Source organism: Carassius carassius, chromosome 49 (assembly GCF_963082965.1).
Source record: "Carassius carassius chromosome 49, fCarCar2.1, whole genome shotgun sequence".
NCBI classification, from domain to species: Eukaryota; Metazoa; Chordata; class Actinopteri; order Cypriniformes; family Cyprinidae; genus Carassius; species Carassius carassius.
The window spans coordinates 10,432,047-10,452,019 of record NC_081803.1 but is presented as its reverse complement, the minus strand read 5'-3'; the positions used below and the strand labels follow the sequence as shown (position 1 = coordinate 10,452,019).

At 37.1% G+C, this 19,973-nt stretch overlaps 2 protein-coding genes across 3 annotated transcripts; both read left to right on the top strand.

Moving 5' to 3' along the window:
• On the top strand, positions 1-9,185 carry LOC132132251 (T-complex protein 1 subunit theta). 2 transcript variants are annotated; one of them, XM_059544603.1, is made up of 16 exons: positions 1-166; positions 1,125-1,215; positions 1,299-1,378; positions 1,502-1,651; positions 1,945-2,125; positions 2,227-2,288; positions 2,387-2,524; positions 2,660-2,838; positions 2,965-3,031; positions 3,165-3,252; positions 6,775-6,890; positions 6,984-7,055; positions 7,134-7,298; positions 7,395-7,514; positions 7,634-7,766; positions 8,943-9,185. In XM_059544603.1, the coding sequence occupies exons 1-15, from the start codon at positions 107-109 to the stop codon at positions 7,739-7,741; spliced, it is 1,677 nt and encodes a 558-aa protein (XP_059400586.1). In that variant the 5' UTR covers positions 1-106; the 3' UTR covers positions 7,742-7,766; positions 8,943-9,185. The 2 variants fall into 2 exon arrangements, with proteins under 2 accessions (XP_059400586.1, XP_059400587.1); XM_059544604.1 differs by lacking the exon at positions 7,634-7,766 and having other exon boundaries at positions 3-166.
• Positions 9,186-10,262: 1,077 nt separating this feature from the next.
• LOC132132275 (transmembrane protein 135-like) lies at positions 10,263-18,956 on the top strand. Its single transcript, XM_059544651.1, has 15 exons — positions 10,263-10,463; positions 12,015-12,142; positions 12,521-12,613; positions 13,048-13,081; positions 13,285-13,350; positions 15,397-15,443; positions 15,586-15,627; positions 15,778-15,945; positions 16,788-16,857; positions 17,092-17,259; positions 17,417-17,480; positions 17,564-17,640; positions 18,309-18,407; positions 18,535-18,602; positions 18,689-18,956. Exons 1-15 carry the CDS (start codon positions 10,323-10,325, stop codon positions 18,819-18,821), a joined length of 1,398 nt encoding a protein of 465 aa, XP_059400634.1. The 5' UTR covers positions 10,263-10,322; the 3' UTR covers positions 18,822-18,956.
• The last annotated feature ends 1,017 nt before the right edge of the window (positions 18,957-19,973 follow it).

Here is a 19,973-nt window from a genome sequence, read left to right as displayed (position 1 = left end):
CGTGTATCTGCTCTCTGCAGCAACGCCTGTTCTTTCATAGCTGCATGCTTCTCGTGCGCTGCAGCCTCATCCAGCATCAGTCCAATATCTCTCTTATCTGGTCAAAATGGCACTTCACGTCCCCAAAGCTCCGGGATTTGCTCAGATGTTAAAGGATGGTGCGAAGGTAGGGCTGTTGAAGCAGTGTTTTGCTCGTGCTGTGGTGTTTTTTTTTTTAGAGCGCACACACAGTGACTCTACATGTTAGAGGTTTCTAGAACACGGGCCTCATCCCGTCCGACTAACGTTAAGTTGCTAGTAAAAGCAACACACACTTCAGCTGAAGAATAATATTTTGTACAATGCCATTACCATTAGGTCTTAATGAGATGGGGAAATGAGGGAAGTCGTGGCCTAATGGTTAGATAGTCGGACTCGCAATCGTAGGGCTGTGAGTTCGAGTCTCGGGCCGGCAGGAATTGTAGGTGGGGGGAGTGCATGTACAGTGCTCTCTCCGCCTTCAATACCACGACTGAGGTGCCCATGAGCAAGGCATCGGACCCCAACTGCTCCCCGGGCGCCGCAGCATAAATGGCTGCCCACTGCTCTGAGTATGTGAGCTTTGGATGGGTTAAATGCAGAGCACAAATTCTGATTATGGGTCACAATACTTGGCTGAATGTCACTTCACATTCACATTCAAATCTGTCTAGGGTTTGACAGTAATTGGGTTTGATAAGAAAAAAACGGATGAATGACGTTAGCATGTTAGCTGAAGACCCCTCCATCACTCATACTGTAGGAAGGAACTAGGAAGTTGATTTTGGTAAACTGTGGAGTCCCAGCTATTTAAATGTACTGTTTTATTTAACGTCTGTAAAAATAATATGACTAATTGAACAATCAAGAGTTTCCCATAAAAGGGCAGTTCCCCATTCCTATTTTTTTTACCAATTAATTTATTTTGTAACGGTTCTTAATATGAAGCATTTCACTGCCTAGTATTTAATTTTGAAAAATATTTTTCAACAACCATGTTACACAATTTTGAATATTTAAGCAACTAACCAGCCACAAATGTTTTACATTTTCAAAATATAAAAATGACTTTTGTCTTATGGTTGCTATTTGTTTTCCACAATCAGCACTATTCAGGTCTTGAGGAGGCTGTTTACAGGAACATCCAGGCATGCAAAGAACTGGCACAGACCACAAGAACTGCATACGGACCCAATGGTGAGGCTTATTTGTTCGCTATGATATATTAGGCCTTTTTAGTGACATCACTGGACTTCACGTGATCACTTAATTCTGTACAGGTATGAACAAAATGGTCATCAACCACTTGGAGAAACTCTTTGTCACAAATGATGCTGCCACCATTCTCAGAGAGCTGGAGGTAGATAATAACAATTGTGATAAAAACATGAATGAATGCCTATCATTTGGAAAAATATATGTCTCTTTTTCTTTATTTAGTTTTGATCGTCTCTCTTTTTCTCTTTTCTTTCTTTCCCACAAGGTTCAGCACCCGGCAGCCAAAATGATCGTGATGGCATCCCACATGCAAGAGCAGGAAGTAGGTGATGGCACAAACTTTGTGCTTGTGTTTGCTGGTGCTCTGCTGGAGCTTGCAGAGGAGCTGCTGAGAATGGGCCTGTCTGTTTCAGAGGTCAGTAATTTACGGCACTTATGCAGTATGCCACTGTCAGGAAAGAGGTTTGCAATGTATGGTTATATCTATATCTAAAAACCAAAGTTTTTTTTGGACCCAAAGTTTGGTTTCCCATGCTACAACTACGCATTTGTTTAGCATTTCATTATGTATCAGACCCGAGTGCAATATGAGGGTTAAATTGTATGATTAATCCCTGCTAATTCATGTTGAGACCTGCTATATAAATGATTTGCCTTATGAATGACATATTTGCCTGAGCTGTTGATGATGTTAATTGTTTCTCCCAGGTGATTGAGGGCTATGAGATGGCATGTAAGAAAGCTCTGGAGATTCTCCCCGATTGCGTCTGTACGTCTGCGAAGAACCTGCATGATCTGGATGAGGCCACAGCCATGATCCGCTCGGCCATCATGAGCAAACAGTACGGCAATGAGGACTTCCTGGCCAACCTTATCGCACAGGCCTGTGGTAAGACATGACTGCTTCTGTGTACTCTGGGAAAATTCAGTTTAATTTTGTGATGATGTTTCATTTGAATAATGTTATTCTTATTATTACTTATTTTTCAGTCTCTATCTTCCCCGAGTCCGGCAATTTCAATGTCGATAATGTCAGAGTGTGCAAAATTTTGGTAAGTACAAAGTGACATTGAATTTCGGCTTTGTTTTAAATGAAAGGAATGCGTGTCTGTGGGTCAGTTTCAGTTCTTTATTTCTCTTTCTTTTGTAGGGCTGTGGACTGAACTCTTCTATGATGCTTCATGGGATGGTATTTAAGAAAGAGACTGAAGGAAACATCACATCAGTGAAAGACGCAAAGATAGCAGTGTTCTCCTGTCCGTTTGACTGCATGGTTACTGAAACAAAGGTAGGGAAATGCTCAGTGAATTGGATTAAACGTTTCTATGGGTTGAAATAGTATTTCCTTTGTGTGATGTTAAAAATGTTCTCCTTTGCTTTTTTGGACTGTCTTCCTTCAATATTTATTTTTGATGTTTTTTAGGGAACAGTACTTATAAAGAATGCAGAGGAGCTCGTGAATTTCAGTAAAGGAGAAGAGGACCTGATGGAGGCCCAGGTGAAGTCTATCGCTGATTCAGGGGCCAGTGTGGTTGTGACTGGGGGCAAAGTTGCTGATATGGCCCTTCATTACGCCAACAAGTACAAGCTCATGGTGGTGAGGTATGACAGAAGCAAATCCCTTCTTTTTTTTGTCTTTGTACTGCTTGATTTTTCAGTGTTTTTTATGTGTTGCCTTGTTAAATGAGAGTAAGTGACATCGGATATTTATGAACACTGTTCACCCAGGTTGAATTCAAAGTGGGACCTCAGAAGACTATGCAAAACTGTGGGAGCCACAGCATTGCCCAGACTGGTGAGTTGTTTAGAGTTTTACTAGTGGCACTTTGTGTGATGTGAGTTGGTGACAAGCTAGATGACATCATTATGGTCACTCTGTGTTAGTCTCAGTGGCGTTGTTTTTTTGTTTTTTTTCTCTGGGTAAACAGACTCCCCCGACCCCAGAAGAGATGGGACACTGTGACAGTGTGTATCTGTCAGAGGTTGGGGATACGCAGGTTGTGGTATTTAAACATGGTAAGGAAAATTTAACACACTACTCTTGTATGTTTACATGTACATAAAATGTATCTACACCACTGTTCAAAAGTTTGGGGCCAGTAAGATCCCAAGAAATGTTTAAATAATAAATGAACAATTATATTCAGTAAGGATGCACTAAAGTAATCAAAAAGTGACAATAAAGAGAAAAAAAAATTTTTAAGCATCAAATCAGAAAATTCAGAAAATTGAAAATTCAGCTTTGCAATCACTGGAATAAATTAAATTTCCAAATACATTAAAATAGAAAACAGTTGTCTGTAACCATTAAAATGATTTTGATCATATATGATAAATGAATAAGCACTTAAATTTAAACAAAACTAAGTGTATACCAGTACTAAAATGCACTAAAAATGTAAATACATTTGGGAAGTCGTGGCCTAGTGGTTAGAGAGTTTGACTCCTAACCCTAGGGTTGTGGGTTCGAAATCTCGGGCCGGCAATACCACGACTTAGGTGCCCTTGAGCAAGGCACCGAACCCCCAACTGCTCCCCGGGCGCCGCAGCATAAATGGCTGCCCACTGCTCCGGGTGTGTGTTCATGGTGTGTGTGTACTTTGGATGGGTTAAATGCAGAGCATGAATTCTGAGTATGGGTCACCATACTTGGCTGAATGTCACGTCACTTTCACTTTTTCAATTTAACTTTTTTTAATTTGTTAATATCATCATCATCATCATCACAGGGCTTAAAGTACAGGGCTTATCCGTGCCGGATCTCCGGCGTGTGGCCGTGAGGAAAAAAATATATAATAATATTTGAGAGCCTGCGCATGCAGTTTAATATTTTCGAGCCAATTTATTTCTTCTACCAGTACCAATCATATGAGAGGAACGCAGCTTTAACTAATGTTACAAGCCTATCAGAAGCAGAGAAGGGCGTGTCCTTGCAACACAGTATGATTGACGGAGCTCCAAAAAATGGAGCGCAAATTTATGAAGCCTGGGGATGATGTCCTAGACTCCTAGCAATAGATAAAGGACTCAAAAACAAATGGCGCTTTTTGGCACTTGGTGCAAGAAACTGAGAGAACCAGGGGCTTGTTTCTGCATGATTTGCTCGAGGAAACTTCTGTATGCCACCAGCGGTAAGAAAGTGCTTGCTTGCTATGATTTATGTCACGTTCCAGGCAACCCGTAACCCGTGTTTTTCCAACCTTAAACCCGTGAAAGTGCACTGGAACGGCAGTCAAACCCGTGACTTTTCCACCCGTGAACTCGTACTAGATCGATGTACTCGGAGTTCTGACGTCACACAACACGCGAAACAACAGTGACAGCCCCTACGGATAACACTGCCTACGGATGCAGTGTTTATGCAAGTGGTACACGTTGAAAAATAGATTTTAGGACAATGTAACGTTGCAATAAAATGACGTTGCAAAAAAAATGAATGTCACGTCACTTTCACTTTTTCAATTTAACTTTTTTTAATTTGTTAATATCATCATCATCATCATCATCATCACAGGGCTTAAAGTACAGGGCTTAAAGTACAGGGCTTAAAGTACAGGGCTACAGTGTTTATGCAAGTGGTACACGTTGAAAAATAGATTTTAGGACAATGTAACGTTGCAATAAAATTAATAATCTAGCTAAATTTCCTTGCGCTCAGAAAGTTTGGCATGACTTGCCTGGAACGGTACAAAGTCGTTAGTCGTGGTTTGAAATAGTGACTTACGAGCTCAAAAACCTGCCTGGAATGCAGCACCAGACTCCGGTCATAGAGCCGCTGCCCGTGCACTCAAGCTAACCACCGGGAGTAGAGACCTGCGCGGGAGGTATTTTTCCTTCCCTCTCCCGCAAAAATGTTATTTTCTCCCGCTCCTGCCCGCAAAATCCCACGGGTAAACGTATAGTAGTTTTTCTTTTTTTAAATACATTGCATATTCTACCTGCTACTCTTTTTTTTTTCACTTGCTCCCCTGTTGAATATAAATGTAAATAATAAACGGAAAATAAACAAATGTTTCGTTTTATTTACGTTTAATTAAAAGCGTGAACATGAACAAGGAACTTAGAACATATAAATACAGTAAAAAAAGTAAGAAATGTAAATAAAAAATATATACCTATAATAATTAGGCTATATAGCCTAATAAATTATATAATAATAATAAACCTGGATTTATTTCATGTTCAAAGGAAAAGTAGCTTAGGGGCCTGAGCAATTCCTTCAAACATTTAACAAAAAATATCCTTATTCCTCAATAACAAAAAATACCAATTTTAAATATTTAGCTAAACAAATAAATAGAAATAAACTGAATTGACAAAAAAAACCTGTACGACTTCTTGTGCCCATACAGGAATAGCATGTCGTTCACTGTTGAGAGCTTCAGTTTAATCCGTCTCTGCTCCAGTATGCGACCGCAAATACTGAAAGCCCTGCGCTAGCTGGAATGCAAAGTATTCGTGTTTGCTTAATCTCGGAAATTCGTCTTTTCCGCCACTGGAGGACATCATCCGGTCTGTGTGCTTCTAATCCATCCAATTTGCCATTTAAATATATCGCTATTTCGGAATCGAATTACACGTCGTTGTCTATGGTATCATCCGCATCCTCCCATTCCGCAAAGTCTATTTTATTTTATTTTAAATAAATGTCTATTTGTTTCTAGTTATTTTATTTTGTTAGATATTTCCACTTAAAATAAAATAATTTTACAATAATTTTATTTTCCCGCAACCCGCACACAATAATATCTAGCCGCCAGCGTCCGCATTCACCAATCAAATATTGTCCCGCGCCGCAATCGGTTGCGCTGGGTCTTGTGGTACTCCCGCGGGAGAGCAGGTCTCTAGCCGGGAGCAACTATTAGCTGACACACCGTTGTCTATGACTGACCATGTCTGCGATTTAAAAAATACGTTTGTGCACATTTAGACCAGAACATGATTTGTCATTCAGAATTTCGCAGCCACTGGTCGCCCTGTGTAGAAAACTGGCAGAAGACAAAAAAAAGCGTTTACTAGTCTGTTGGTTTCAAATCAACATGCGAGTTACATCCCAGAAAAAAAAGTGATAATAGCCTTGATTTCACTTCTAATCTTCAGTTTAGCAGTTCAGTTCTTTAGCACTTTGAGCACTTAATTATTTAAGCACTTGTTATTTTTTTAGAAGAAATCACTTTATTTGACAGTACTTTTACATAAATGGTGCCAAACATAATCATTGAAGATATTCATGTCTATCTCAGTCTGTTTACCTTTTTTTTTAAGCACTTTAAGCTCTTGTTACTGTATTTTTGTTATTATCGTCAATATTTGAATTAAGTCTGCCCCCCCCCCCCCCCCAAAGTTCTGGCTCAGGATTTTTTTCCACTTTAACCCCTGTCATCATCATCATTATTATTATATTGGGGTGAAATGTGACTAAGGCACTCACTTACCAACATATCATGTAGATGGATGTCTTTGTGCCTTTTTTTCTTGATACTGTCTGGCAGTGATGTATCCATGGCACTCATGGCATCTCAATCCTTTTATTTCTAGATAAAGAGGATGGCTCCATCTCTACTTTAGTAATTCGTGGGTCCACAGACAACCTGATGGATGACATTGAGCGTGCCATTGACGATGGAGTTAACACCTTTAAAGTCCTTGTCAGGGTGAGCTACTTTAAAACTCCACCCCCAAAACACTTCTAATGAAAGTCTTTTAAATCATGACAATCATGACCAAACTGAACCATTTCCCCTCAGGATGCACGTCTTTGTCCAGGTGCTGGTGCCACTGAAATTGAGCTGGCGAAACACATCACCTCCTATGGAGAAGTAAGAAAATCGATCCAATTGCATTTTGCTGTTGGCGCAACCTGAACAGTGTAAATAATTTGAACATGTCCTCTAAAGACTTGCCCAGGCCTGGAGCAGTACGCCATCAAGAAGTACGCAGAGGCATTTGAAGTACTGCCTCGTGCTCTGGCAGAAAACTCTGGTGTCAAGGGCAATGAACTGATCTCCAAACTCTATGCCGCCCATCACGAGGGCAACAAGAACTCTGGCTTTGATATTGAGGTGAGGGAAAAGGAGGCAGCAGACCTGAAAGTAGGACCCTAAATCATGCATTTTTGGGTGTAATTGATGACTAAGTATTTGTTTTAAACCATTCAGGGAGAGGGTCCTGCAGTGAGGGACATGATGGAGGCCGGTATCCTCGATCCATACCTGGTCAAGCACTGGGGCATCAAACTGGCCACAAATGCAGCCATGACCGTCCTCCGTGTGGATCAGGTTAGCTCTTCACTTTACAATTCTGTATCATTCAGTTTCTTATTCTGTCCATATTTAGGAGTATAGGTGCCTTGTTAGCCTGCTTCTTTCTGTGTTTTAATGTGATGTGTATATGCCAGATCATTATGGCAAAGCCAGCAGGGGGACCCAAAGCCCCCAAACAGCAAGGACACTGGGACAAAGACGGTTGGGACGAGGAACCAGACAAATTTGATACACATCATTGATAAGAAATCCTTAATAATTGCAAAGGTGCACAAAAACACGCCACTGTTTGGAGTGCCTAACCCCTGGAGGAACTGGGTTGCATGAACACTGTGTGGAAATTCACCACGAATGAGTCTAGCCTGTCGTTACCTCACAGATAAAATAGTTCTACTGTTTAAATTGAGCTGAGAAGCATTTGTTAACCGTTTGTTTGCATTAAAGGGATAGCTCACCCAAAAGTGAAAAGTGCTGTCATTTACTCACCCTCAAGTTGTTAAAAACCTGGAGTTTTTTTTCTTCTATTGAACAAAAAGAAGATATTTTGAAGAATGTGTTTTGAACCAAACAGTAGCTGATGGAAGTCAACCTCTACTAGCAACTGTTTGGTTACCAACATTCTTCAAAATATCATCTTTCTGTTCAACAGAGGAAAGAAATTCATACAGGTTTGGCTCAACATGAGGGTGAGTTAATGAGGACAGAATTTTCATTTTTGGTTGAACTATTCCTTTAACACACTGATAAATGTGAATTTGGACCACAAAAGCAGTCTTAAGTTGCTGGGGTATATTTTTAGCAATAGCGCAAAAAACATTGTATGGGTCTAAATGATTGATTTTTCTTTTATGCCAAAAATCATAAGGATAATAAGTAAAGATCATGTTCCATAATGATATTTAATAAATTTCCTACAGTAAATATATCAAAACTTAACTTTTGATTAGTAATCAAAATTTGGACAACTTCAAAGGCGATTTTCTCAGTATTTAGATTTGTTTGCACCCTCAGATTCCAGATTTTCAAATAGTTGTATATCGGCCAAATCCTGTCTTATCCTAATAAACCATACATCAATGGAAATCTTATTTATTCAGCTTTCAGATGCTGTATAAATCTAAATTTTGAAAAATTCACACTTCAGACTAAGGTTTTGTTGTCCAATGTCATGAATATTAATTCGGATGGTTTTGATACTTTTTAATTAGAGCTAATGAGTATGATGGTTGTCTCCTAAACCTACTAAGTTTAAGATCTCGTTTTCTTCACAAGCTCACTAATTTATTTAATTCTGACAGTTTGAATGTCATTTGAGTTTTTGCCACAATTTACTTGCATGCTGCATGCATTAAAAGCACTTTTTCCTCACAGGATATTGCACTGCGCACAACTGACTGTCTTTTACTCTGTAAGTGTCTGATAATGTGTGCTTCTCTCCCACAGATTATAATGGCCAAGCCGGCTGGTGGGCCCAAACCTCCACAAGGAAAGAAGGACTGGGATGAGGATGAATGATATCACTAACCTGTGTGTCTCACCGTCTTAGCTTTTCAAGTGTTGTGTATTTAATATCTTGCCCAATTCTTCTTGTATTTGTTTTTTTTTTTTTAAGGAGAAGCCATCTACGTTAACAATGAGTGGCTCTGAGCTGTTATTCTGGTCCCAATAAAGGCACTTGAGCTGTCAGCATCTTTGTGATTTATTTTAAATAATGCTTGGTGTACAGCAAAATGCAGTGTAATTGTTACAGTTTGACCTTCTTGAAAACATTAAATTTGCTTATTAAACTTGGAGTTACAACATTTATACACAAACTGTGACAGATTATCTACAGTTCACTTAAAGAATGGCAAAACTTGTAGTTAGTAGTTAGCAAAACTTGCAGCTATTATTTCTGTAGTTACATCAGCATGACCGTGTATTGGGATGGGAATTCTTGCAGCAGCATTTTTCTGTAGACGTTGTTGTTGTGCTGTGTTAATTCACCCCTTTCTTCCTCAAAATGACGTACTGATATCAATTAAGTGTTGACAACCATTTTTTTTTTCTTGCCGTGGTTTTAGTAATATTACAAAGAGAGCATCCACATAAAGAGATGTGTGCACTTTACACCATCGCCCTCTGTTGTTGTTTTTGGAGCACTTCACTTTAGCTCTAATATATAGATTATTTGAATGAAAAAATACGTTTGTAAATTATGGGTGGGTTAGTGTTGGTCGGATTACATAATATGATAGATTAAATTGTATTTATTACATAGTTTTATGTTTGATGTCAGACAGATAGATATATTTGCTAAATTAATATTTTGTATGTTTAACAACAAAGTCCAATTGTAGCAAAGCAGGTACAAGGTAATTTACGTTTTGTTTTATGACTTTGGTTTATATATATATTTTTATAATTATGTATAGAAAGTTTATTTGCTAAATTACAGCCAATATGTGTCATTATTTGTTAAATTGTGCAAGAAGAATTTCAAGAGAATGCGCACACTAATAATAGCAATGCATAGAAGTACATTTACATTGTTTTTTATGACATTGGTTTATATTTTAAAGCCAAAGTCATTCGAAAAAAAAAACCTCCATCTACAAATAAATACATATTTTTATAGTCAATGTGAAGATGTTTTTTCTCTCATTTGCTGAATTATTAAATTACAATATAATTAAATTATTTATGATCTATAAATGAATCTATTTACTGTGGAAACAATCCTCCTAAGATCCATTATCTGCCCTTAACGGGAGCGCGCATCAATCGGGAACGAGCCTGCAAGAAACAGTGGACGCGCGCTCCCGCGGTGTGGTGCTGCTAAACATGGCTGCTCTCAGCAAGTCCATACCGCACAGCTGCTATGAGTTAGGACACACTTGGAATCCCTCATGTACGTTCTCCACCCTGCAGGTGACAGCCGGCGCTCTGGAGGTCTCCTTCAAGATATATGCTCCTCTGTATCTGGTGAGTGTCTCAGCGCGGATCTATCCGTTTATTTACCAGGGCAAGGGCACAGTTAGCCTGGCAGCTACGTCGGAGTACTGCAGGACGATGCAAGGGCCCGTGATAGTTGACAAGTTATTTAGAGAGAAAAGAAATAAGTAAAAAACACACAGAGACGTGGGTCTCAACCCGTCGTGTTTTACATTTACTAGCATTCAAAGTAAAAACAAAATGTCGTTAGGCTGATGACACGGTCAGCAAACCGACAGAGAGATGCTGGTAATAATAACGTTAGTCATAAAACTGTCAAATGACATTTAATTTTGCTTTTTGTTTCGTTCTTTTGAATAATGGTGTGAATTAAAATTATGCCTGTCGCACTTAATTTGATGATAAACTGCCTGGTTTGTCTAGTAGATTTGCACAGTCATTCTCATTAAACCGAAACTCTTTACCATAACCGAACCGTAACCGAAGCTTACTAATAGATTTAAAACGAGATGTTTTATGTGACATGTATCTCCACTGGCTCACATTAAAACTACTTGGTAGTAATGCCAAATTCGTGAACATAATTTTTTTCAAAATGTTTCATTCTTGAATGTACTGTTAAGAACTATATATATATATATATATATATATATATATATATATATATATATATATATATAATATAATATATATATATATAATATAATATAATATATATATATATATATATATATATATATATATATATATATATATATATATTTTTTTTTTTTTATTATATATAATATATTTTTATTATTATTCTTTTTTTTTTGTATTGGTTTAATTTATTGATATATTGTATAGGCTATTGAAACCTATCCCCTTCATAATGATCAAATCTAGAACTGATGAGTGAATTAAGAGTAGAAAATATGAGGTTAACTGATCTTTTGACTGAACATCGATGAGCAGTTATTTTTCATTATATTTTTATATTTTATAGCATGTTAAAAAAATGTGTGTGGCATTCTTTAACCAGTTTTGCTCAGAAGAACCAAATTTGTGCACTGTTTTTAAGGACACAGTAATGTCTCATGGACTCAAACCAGAAACCTTCTGCTTATGAGCCCTGAGTTTTAACCACTATTCCACTTAAGTTGTTGGCTAAATGCCACTTTAGTGATTTTATTCATCAGAGAATGTTATCTTGTATTTATTTCCCTGTGATGACTTAGTATGACTGGCTTTCAGTCTTTATAGATCTGACAGAGGGATCATCATTGTGTCCAATTTGGATGTGTGTCATTTAGCTTCCATTACAAAACTGCAGTTCAAAGTTGTGCAACACCTGAAATGTTTTGTTGTAGAATTGGCATTCGATATAGTTCCGCAGAAACTATGGCTCAGTCTGTCATTAGACAGTAGGTCAGCGGTCAGTGGGTGACAAACCATAGACTCCTACTTAAGGAAACCTATCTGTTGCTTGAGTTACAGCCAATGTCATTTTCTAACACCGAGAAAAAACGAATGCACTGAGAGCTTGAGTAAAGTCTGAAATGGATCTCCCTAACATGCAATTGATATTTTTCTGAGTTCCAGATTGCAGCCATTTTAAGGAGAAGGAAAAAAGATTATTACAAGAAAAGGCTGCTTCCCGAGATCCTGCAATCCACCTCTTTCCTGACCGCAAATGGAGGCCTCTACATTGCGTTTTTCTGCATTCTCCGGTAATTTGAACAAAATTCTGCTAACAAGCAATTCTTGGAAACATTTGTCATTCCACGTGTGCAGCCGTTCGACCACGAGCAACCTTTGAATCCCTGTCCTTATCAGCCGTTTAAAGTCTACGTACATATCTGTCCAAATAGGATTGTAAAGACCTTTGACACATCAACTACATTATGCACAGGGATTTATGAATGGCATTCTGCATGACTGGTCTACTCACCTAATTTGTGAATGAATTATTAGGATTATGGATTATTTTATTCCCTTCTAAATAAGACACATATTCAACCGTAATATTGTCCTCGGTTGAAAGCACGTCCATTAGCTTATGATTATAAATGACCAGCTAATCTATCCATTGTTCACTTTTTAATCAGGAAGCTGTTGGGACGTTTCTACTCCTGGTCAGCTGGGTTTGGGGCGGCACTGCCAGCCTCATACATCGCCATACTAATAGAGCGGAAAAGCAGGTTAGCCCTGACATTTCATCACTGATTGCCTGTGGCCTTTCTTTTCTATGAATTTTATACAAATGATCCAAAATTTAAACCAAATTTACACTGAACTTGCATATGGAAATGTACTCTAATGGAAAAGAGTTAAGGCCTATTGACACCAAGAATGAAAATTACAACAATAACTATATTCATGTCCACACCAACAGAAGACTGCGTGGAGTCAGGTGGATTCTGATTAGCTGTCAATGTTTATATCGTTCATCAGCTGGAAAAAAAAAACGTTCTGAATGTGATTCCAGTTATATTGTTCCTCTGTGTTGTAAACCGAGTTTGTTATTTTTTATAGTTTCCGTCCTTGCTGTGATGCTTGCACACAGTGAACAAGTAGGCTAATAGTGCAAAATGATTTTGCAAAACCTCAATTAGCTCTGTCTTTTTTGATTCAGGAGAGGACTCCTAACAATTTACATGGCGAACCTGGTAAGATGATTCAGCATTGCTGCTTTTCAGTTCCGCTGCGTTATTTCTTGACAGTTCTTTCACAGTTGCATGGCCATTTCCTGGCAGTTGTCAACATCACATCTGTTATCTGTCACTTATGTTACTTTTTCTGGAAAGCTGTGATCAAAACTGTTTATTTCAAGGAGATCTCGGGTGATTTTAAACTAAAGTGTCATTTCCAGGCGACGGAGACGATTTTCCGGATGGCTGTCACAAGGGGTCTTGTTAAGCCTATGAAGCACGGCGAGGTACGTTACAGTTCATTCTTGGGGTTAAGTTTTTATTTTATCCAGCAAAGAGGCATTACATAGATCCTAAGTAACAGTAAAGACATTTATAATGTTAAAAAGATTATTTTTCAAATAAATGCTCTTCTATTGAACTTTTCATCGAAGAATCATGGTTTCAAAATATTAAGCAGCCACAACTGTTTTCATAATATATTTTTAAGTGTAATAATATTTCACAATGTTAATGTTTTAACTGTATTTTTTATCAAATAAATGCAATTTTTTTTTGTGCATAAGAGACTTTCGAAAACAAAATCAAAAATACTAAGCCCAAACTAATGTTATTACATCATGCACTGAGATCATTTAGTGCTAATGATGCAGCCCCACTTTACATGCTTGCAAAAGCATCATTACTTTGAACCAACCAGGGCTTGAAAACGGATTCAATTGGTTTGCGCCGAGTAGAATTGATATTTTAACGTTTCTGTTCCTGCGTTCCTCTATTATTACCGTTCCGAAACCGGTTCGGGTGGAAGAAATACCAGTTAATAAGGTTTTTTTTTTTTATATATATATTCTTTGCCTATAATTTGCCTAATAATAAAGTACAGCGTTTTCTTTACTCAAAAAGAAAAGGAAAAAATAGAGATCTAAAGTTAGCCAATAACCCGCTGCACTTAGTCACAGCCAATACAGCATCATCCTTTCTACATTTTGCCCAAATGTAAGCTACAAAAAAAAAAAATCTATAAACACTTTAAAGACATCAAAGTGTTTTTAAGATATTTAAAAATGTTTGCTGCATTGTTAAAAAAAAACAAAAAACACTTGTATAAGATTGCGTTTTGAGAGTGAAAAAACAAAAACTTACTTCTTAATAAAAATTATTACTTTTTTAAATAATGAAGGCTAAAATGCCTGTAGTCTGAAGCAAAATGTTAACAAACATTATAAAAACAGTTATTAGTTTATCTCCAAAACAAATCCTCTAAAGTTTAGGTTATAAAAACGTCAATCCAAAAACAAATTAATTTAAGCTGAAGCTGATGCCTACCTCTCTCATTCAGCACGAAACCAAATGTTTCCATGTTCCCGACGTATCTGGATGCTAAAATATTATTTATTATATATTGTTTGTACTTTAATCGACATAAAACATCATCCTTCACATCGGCTTTATCAGCACAGTGAGGCGCGGTCACGTTGAATGCAACATTTTGTACAACAAAGCAGTGTAACTTTATTTGTTTCTTTAACTCGATTTTATTTTGATAATGAACAGGCTTCAATACAGCAAAATTATGTTGTGTGTGCGCGTAAGATCATACCAACGCTGGTTGGTTATACAGAAGCGAGACATTATTCTAAGCTGTCAAGCTTCTGCAAAATAATTAAAACTGTAAAGCTTTTGCAAAATAAAGAATACTACTCTCTGTTGTTTCATTTTCCTTTCTGAAAACTTTGGAATGTGTCACAATGAACCGTAATTTAGCACTTTTTAATTTTTTTTCGTTTGGTAATCTGTCAATATGATTTAAGTGAAATATATTTAGTATATATGCCTAGATTAATTTTTATGTCAGCCTATAGTTTTTCTGTTTTGTCCATTCGCAGAAGTGCTGCAGGTGTGTGATCTGTTGAATTCATTTCACACTATCCTCAGATAAACTCTATAAAAGTTTTATTATCTAAGAGTCATTGCCATTGTGTCTTACCTATGATGAGATCACAGCTGAGCAGACATTTCACTCGTTGGCTTCAGCGTCACATTTGCATAAGATGTACTACTGGAATTCGTGATTGGTTGAAAGGAAATATTAAATGGAACAATAAAATAACGTTATTAACCGGTTAATGGCCATTTCAAATTTCCGATTTTGTTCAGAAGTATAAAATTTGATTTAGTTTCTGTTTCTGTTCCTGTCAAAATTTCGTTTGTTTCCGGTTTTTGTTTTTGTTCCTTGAACCGGTTCAGAGCCCTGCTTTGAACTAAGCTTGACCTGATCATAAAGTTTCATGTGATGTCTGTCTCATCATTTCCACTTTTTTTTTTTGTTCCAGGTTCTTCTCTTCTGCTTGACTGCATCTCTCTTCATGTTTTTCTTCAGGTCAGTTTGTCAGGTTACTGCCTCTCAATACTGGTCCTAAAGGGTGCCAGTCATGGTTATCTTTTTATTTCTTCAACACCTAGTTGCTCAATTAAAAACAGTGGCCCTTTTAAACTTAACAGATTTCTGGTTTTGTCTTCAGATGTAAAGATGGACTGAATGGCTTTGCATTCTCTGCCTTAAAGTAAGTTTTATTTATCGATTTACATGACTTTACGTAGTTCTTAAATTCCCAAGGATTTGTCATTAAACCTAAGGCCCTATGAAACACTCTGTTTAGAGTGTAATCAGCTCGTCAGACTGTTAAAGGAGATTATCTGTCTGGCTGCTGCAGATTTATAGTTGGCAAGGAGGAGATCCCAACACACCCTTGTGTGGCTGAGCAGACGTATGGACAGGGTTCGGAGAGAGACACGCAGTCACCGGATGAGAGACCGGAGCACACGCCTGCCTCCAGGAGGAGCTGCATCAGAGCGTTTACACGCAAACTCCTAGACTCTATGTGAGTGGGACAAATATACCATTAAACATATAAGACTATGGTATTTGTGATAGAAAATTTTATTCTATCCAAAACGATAAAAAAATTCTTAAAGGATTATACATAACTTAATAAGTTTTTATTTTTAGGGCTTTCTAAGTATGAAAAAAAAAATGTAACTTAATTTTTATTAAATGTGAGATCAATGTTATTTTACACTGTAATAAAATGTAAAACCAAATCTCCACATATATTATTTGGGAGGAAATTAGATATAAACTACACAACACTTATTCAAAAGTTGATTTTTGTACATAAATACAGTAAAATTGTGACGTATTACAATTTTAAATATATATTTTTTTCTATTTTATTATATTTTGAAATGTAATTATTTCTATAATGGCAAAGCTGAATTTTCAGCATCATAACTCCACTCCTGCAGTGTCTTTCAGAAATCCTTCTAATATGCTGATTTGGTGCTCAAGAAGCATTTCTTATTATCATTAACAACTATTGTGCTGCTTAATATTTTTGTGGAAACAGTGGTACATTTAGATTAATAGTGTTTTATTCAAAATAGAAATCATTTGGCATATTATAAATCTCTTTAATGTCACTTTAATTCAATGTAATCTATTTAAAGTTTCCTTGCTAAATAAAAGTATTAATTTCTTTAATTGTGACCCCTAATGTATATAACCACAATAGTGTGACCACAAAAAATAGTGTCTGAGTTGCATTTGACACTTGGAGTTAATGTACGGTCCGGCTTGTTTAACATTCAGTTTCATTTTCATGCATGAATGTTCACCTGCCTCATAACACATTGTCTGTATTCATCATGTGTGTGTCCCCTTTAGATGCAGACATGGACCCAGGCATAGATGTTGCAAACACTATCAAGACAACTGCATCTCCTACTGTGTTAAAGTAAGAGTCTGAGACGTCCTAACCTGCCGTCTCTCAAACCACTCATCTGTTAGTTCTGAGCGTTTGTGTTTGAATGGGAGAGAGACCGTATGAGAGTGCATACACGTGTTGCGTTTATCTGGGTAAAAGGCTCTGTTGATATAGCAGTGCCCTTTGCTCACTAACTGACAGTTGATGTGAAGTTGTGAGATGTTTTCTGCAGAGCAGTTTCTGAGATGCTTTGTGTCTTTGAAGGGTTTCATCCGAATGTTCAGTGTGGGTTACCTCATTCAGTGCTGTTTGAAGGTTCCATCAGCATTCAGACAGGCTTTTACAAAACCCTCTCGACTGCTCTGGGTGCTCTACAACAAAGAGAACTTCCAGCTTGGAGCTTTCTTGGGATCTTTTGTCAGTATATACAAGGTATTTCATCTCCATTAAGATCCAGCGCTGGTTTTTCCTACGAGATGGCAAGTTCCTCTGCAGCTTTTAGGGGGATTTGTATTCTTCACCTTTCTCAGTAACATTTTTTTCAGTTGTGAAATTTGTCTCTCTCTATCTCCCTTCCATTTGTTGAAAGGGCACAAGCTGTTTACTGAGATGGGTGCGTAACCTGGATGACGAGCTCCATGCTCTCATAGCAGGTAAAGAGTGTTTCGAACTCTTTTCCCTTTGCACAGCCATTAGAGGTTCTCAACTCACCGTTTTTTACGTTTTATCTTTTCAGGTTTTCTTGCTGGCATCTCGATGTTCTTTTACAAGAGCACCTCCATCTCCATGTACCTCTTCTCCAAACTGGTGGAGGTAATGATTCTCTTCATTCAATAACACTAGACATGTGAAGATGCATAACTGACCAAAACGAGGATTTGTAAAGAAAAATGTCAGAGGATTTCGATATAAGCCAAGAGAAGACTGGTTTTCCTTTGCTAAACAGAGGACACTTTACTTCTTTTGTGCCTGTAAACAAAACTTGGTTCTCATGAGACTAGCATATTCTCTCTCGTTCACTGCTATTATAAAGCTCAGGACATTTTTTTATATAACTCCAAAATGTATTAGTCTGAAAGAAGAAAGCCATATAAACCTAGGATGGCTTGAGGGTGAGTAAATCATGGGCTAATTTTCATTTTTGGGTGATCTCTCCCTTTAAATATGATTTACTAACAAATGAAAACACACACACACAAATTTTATAACAAGGTTTAATCCTTTATTAGTATTGAAGCTGTATTTTGACTACCTCAAAGCTATATATTAGTTCCTTTAAATATATATTTTGTGATCATAAAAGCCTTATATGAAAAAGCCATATTAAATATGCATGGGGGGAAAACATGTTTATACTCGTATCAAGGTTCAATAAATAACCTGATTTCAAAAAGATTTTCTATACGGGTTGCAATAAAAAATTTTATACATAATATATGTGTATGTATAGTCTACTAATAATCTGTTGACTGTCTCTTTAGACAATGTATTTTAAAGGGATTGAGGCAGGCAGGTTTCCGTACTTCCCTCACGCTGACACCGTAATCTATGCCATCTCCACTGCCATCTGCTTTCAAGCGGTAAGTTTAAAATGTTTGTAAAATCTTCCAAACTAAAAGCATCTTCTGCATACCAAGGACACTTTTACACCAAGGGAAAAAATACAACGAATGATTTTGTTTCATATGTCCTGGGTGGATTTCTCAGGCGGTTATGGAAGTGCAAAATCTGAGACCATCATACTGGAAGTTTCTACTGCGGTTGACGAAGGGCAGGTGTGTAATAATGGAAAATATGAATGAGAATTCTCATTATGCATATGAATTCTTGAACACATCAAGTTACTGATTTCTCTGTCCAGGTTTGCTCTGATGAACAGAAAAGTGCTTGATGTTTTTGGGACCGAGGCTTCCAAACACTTTGGGGACTTCACACCTAAACTTGACCCCAGATACGTGCTGTGTCCCATCGACATGGACGTGCAGCTGGGCTGACAGGCCCGTGGGTATCTGCGAAATATCTTCCCATTGACCAACAATGACACAAAGGCACGGAAAGCTGTTGCACATGATCTCTCTCTTATATTCTCTCGCCCTGGTGCTCATGTCATTAAATGTGAAGTGAAAGTGTGAAGGCAGTTATGTTTATGTTGATCTGAAACATTTTCCAATGTAATTACCACAGGTAAAATGTGAGCTCTATGTACTGTACACACAATATCACCAGTTTGTCTGAAGATGATCTGTAGTTCATGGATAATGATCTGACCTGAGACCTCTGTTTCATAGTCTGTAACATTAACTAATTGGCTTATAAAATGTTTAACTGCAACGTTTTCATGTAGGAAAGTACAGAGACAGTTGGGCACCTCAGAAGGTTACGCTGGATTATTTTTGGTCATTGTCATTTTAAATCCTACCAAAAATGATCAAATCCGTAATTAACTGTATGCCATAGTCAGGATATGCAGGTTAAGCCATGTAAAAAGACCTTCCTGACATCAGGGTTGTGTATGATCTCTTCCTTGTCTTTAGTGTGTTCTTGTTCAGATAGGAATATATTGAGAGCTTCTCATAAGTACAGGTTTTTATGGAAAGTTATTAGTACAGAATTTAACATTTATTACCCACATTTATTGCAGATTTAATAGTCACAGATGTTCTTTGAAGAGAGAAAAGCTGATTAAACTCCTCTTAATGGACTTTCAGAAGGAGTGCTTTTTTTTAAAATTAGCTATAATAATTTAAAGTAAAATCTGACAATATAATCGAAGTGTTGCTGTGTATTTGAACTTTAATTTATGTAAAAAGAAACCCCTATGTCTTCGATGTTTGTATAAAAGCAAAAGCTTTAGATTAAATAAATTCCAATGAAATAAGGTTCTAAGTGTGTTTTATTTAATTACATCTCGCATTATGACAATCTAATTGACATATATAGATATATAGATATAAAAAATTTTAATAACACACTTTTTACAATGGCATTTTCTTGTAAGAATGTTTTACATCTTGTCCCTCCTAGGTTTTGTTTTGGATTGAATTGATAGTTTGACACAAATGCTATTTAGATGAGAGATGCATTGCAAATGTAACAGATTTGTGTAAATGTCCACTAGAGGGCGATGTTATACTGTGATTAAATCG

Coding starts and splice junctions, on each gene's coding strand:
- LOC132132251 (XM_059544603.1), top strand. CDS start 107: ATGGCACTTCACGTCCCCAAAGCTCCGGGATTTGCTCAGATGTTAAAG. Junction 2,525..2,659: donor GCATGGTTACTGAAACAAAG/GTAGGGAAATGC, acceptor GATGTTTTTTAG/GGAACAGTACTTATAAAGAA. Junction 7,299..7,394: donor ACTCTGGCTTTGATATTGAG/GTGAGGGAAAAG, acceptor TAAACCATTCAG/GGAGAGGGTCCTGCAGTGAG.
- LOC132132275 (XM_059544651.1), top strand. CDS start 10,323: ATGGCTGCTCTCAGCAAGTCCATACCGCACAGCTGCTATGAGTTAGGA. Junction 13,082..13,284: donor CAATTTACATGGCGAACCTG/GTAAGATGATTC, acceptor TGTCATTTCCAG/GCGACGGAGACGATTTTCCG. Junction 15,628..15,777: donor TTTGCATTCTCTGCCTTAAA/GTAAGTTTTATT, acceptor TGGCTGCTGCAG/ATTTATAGTTGGCAAGGAGG.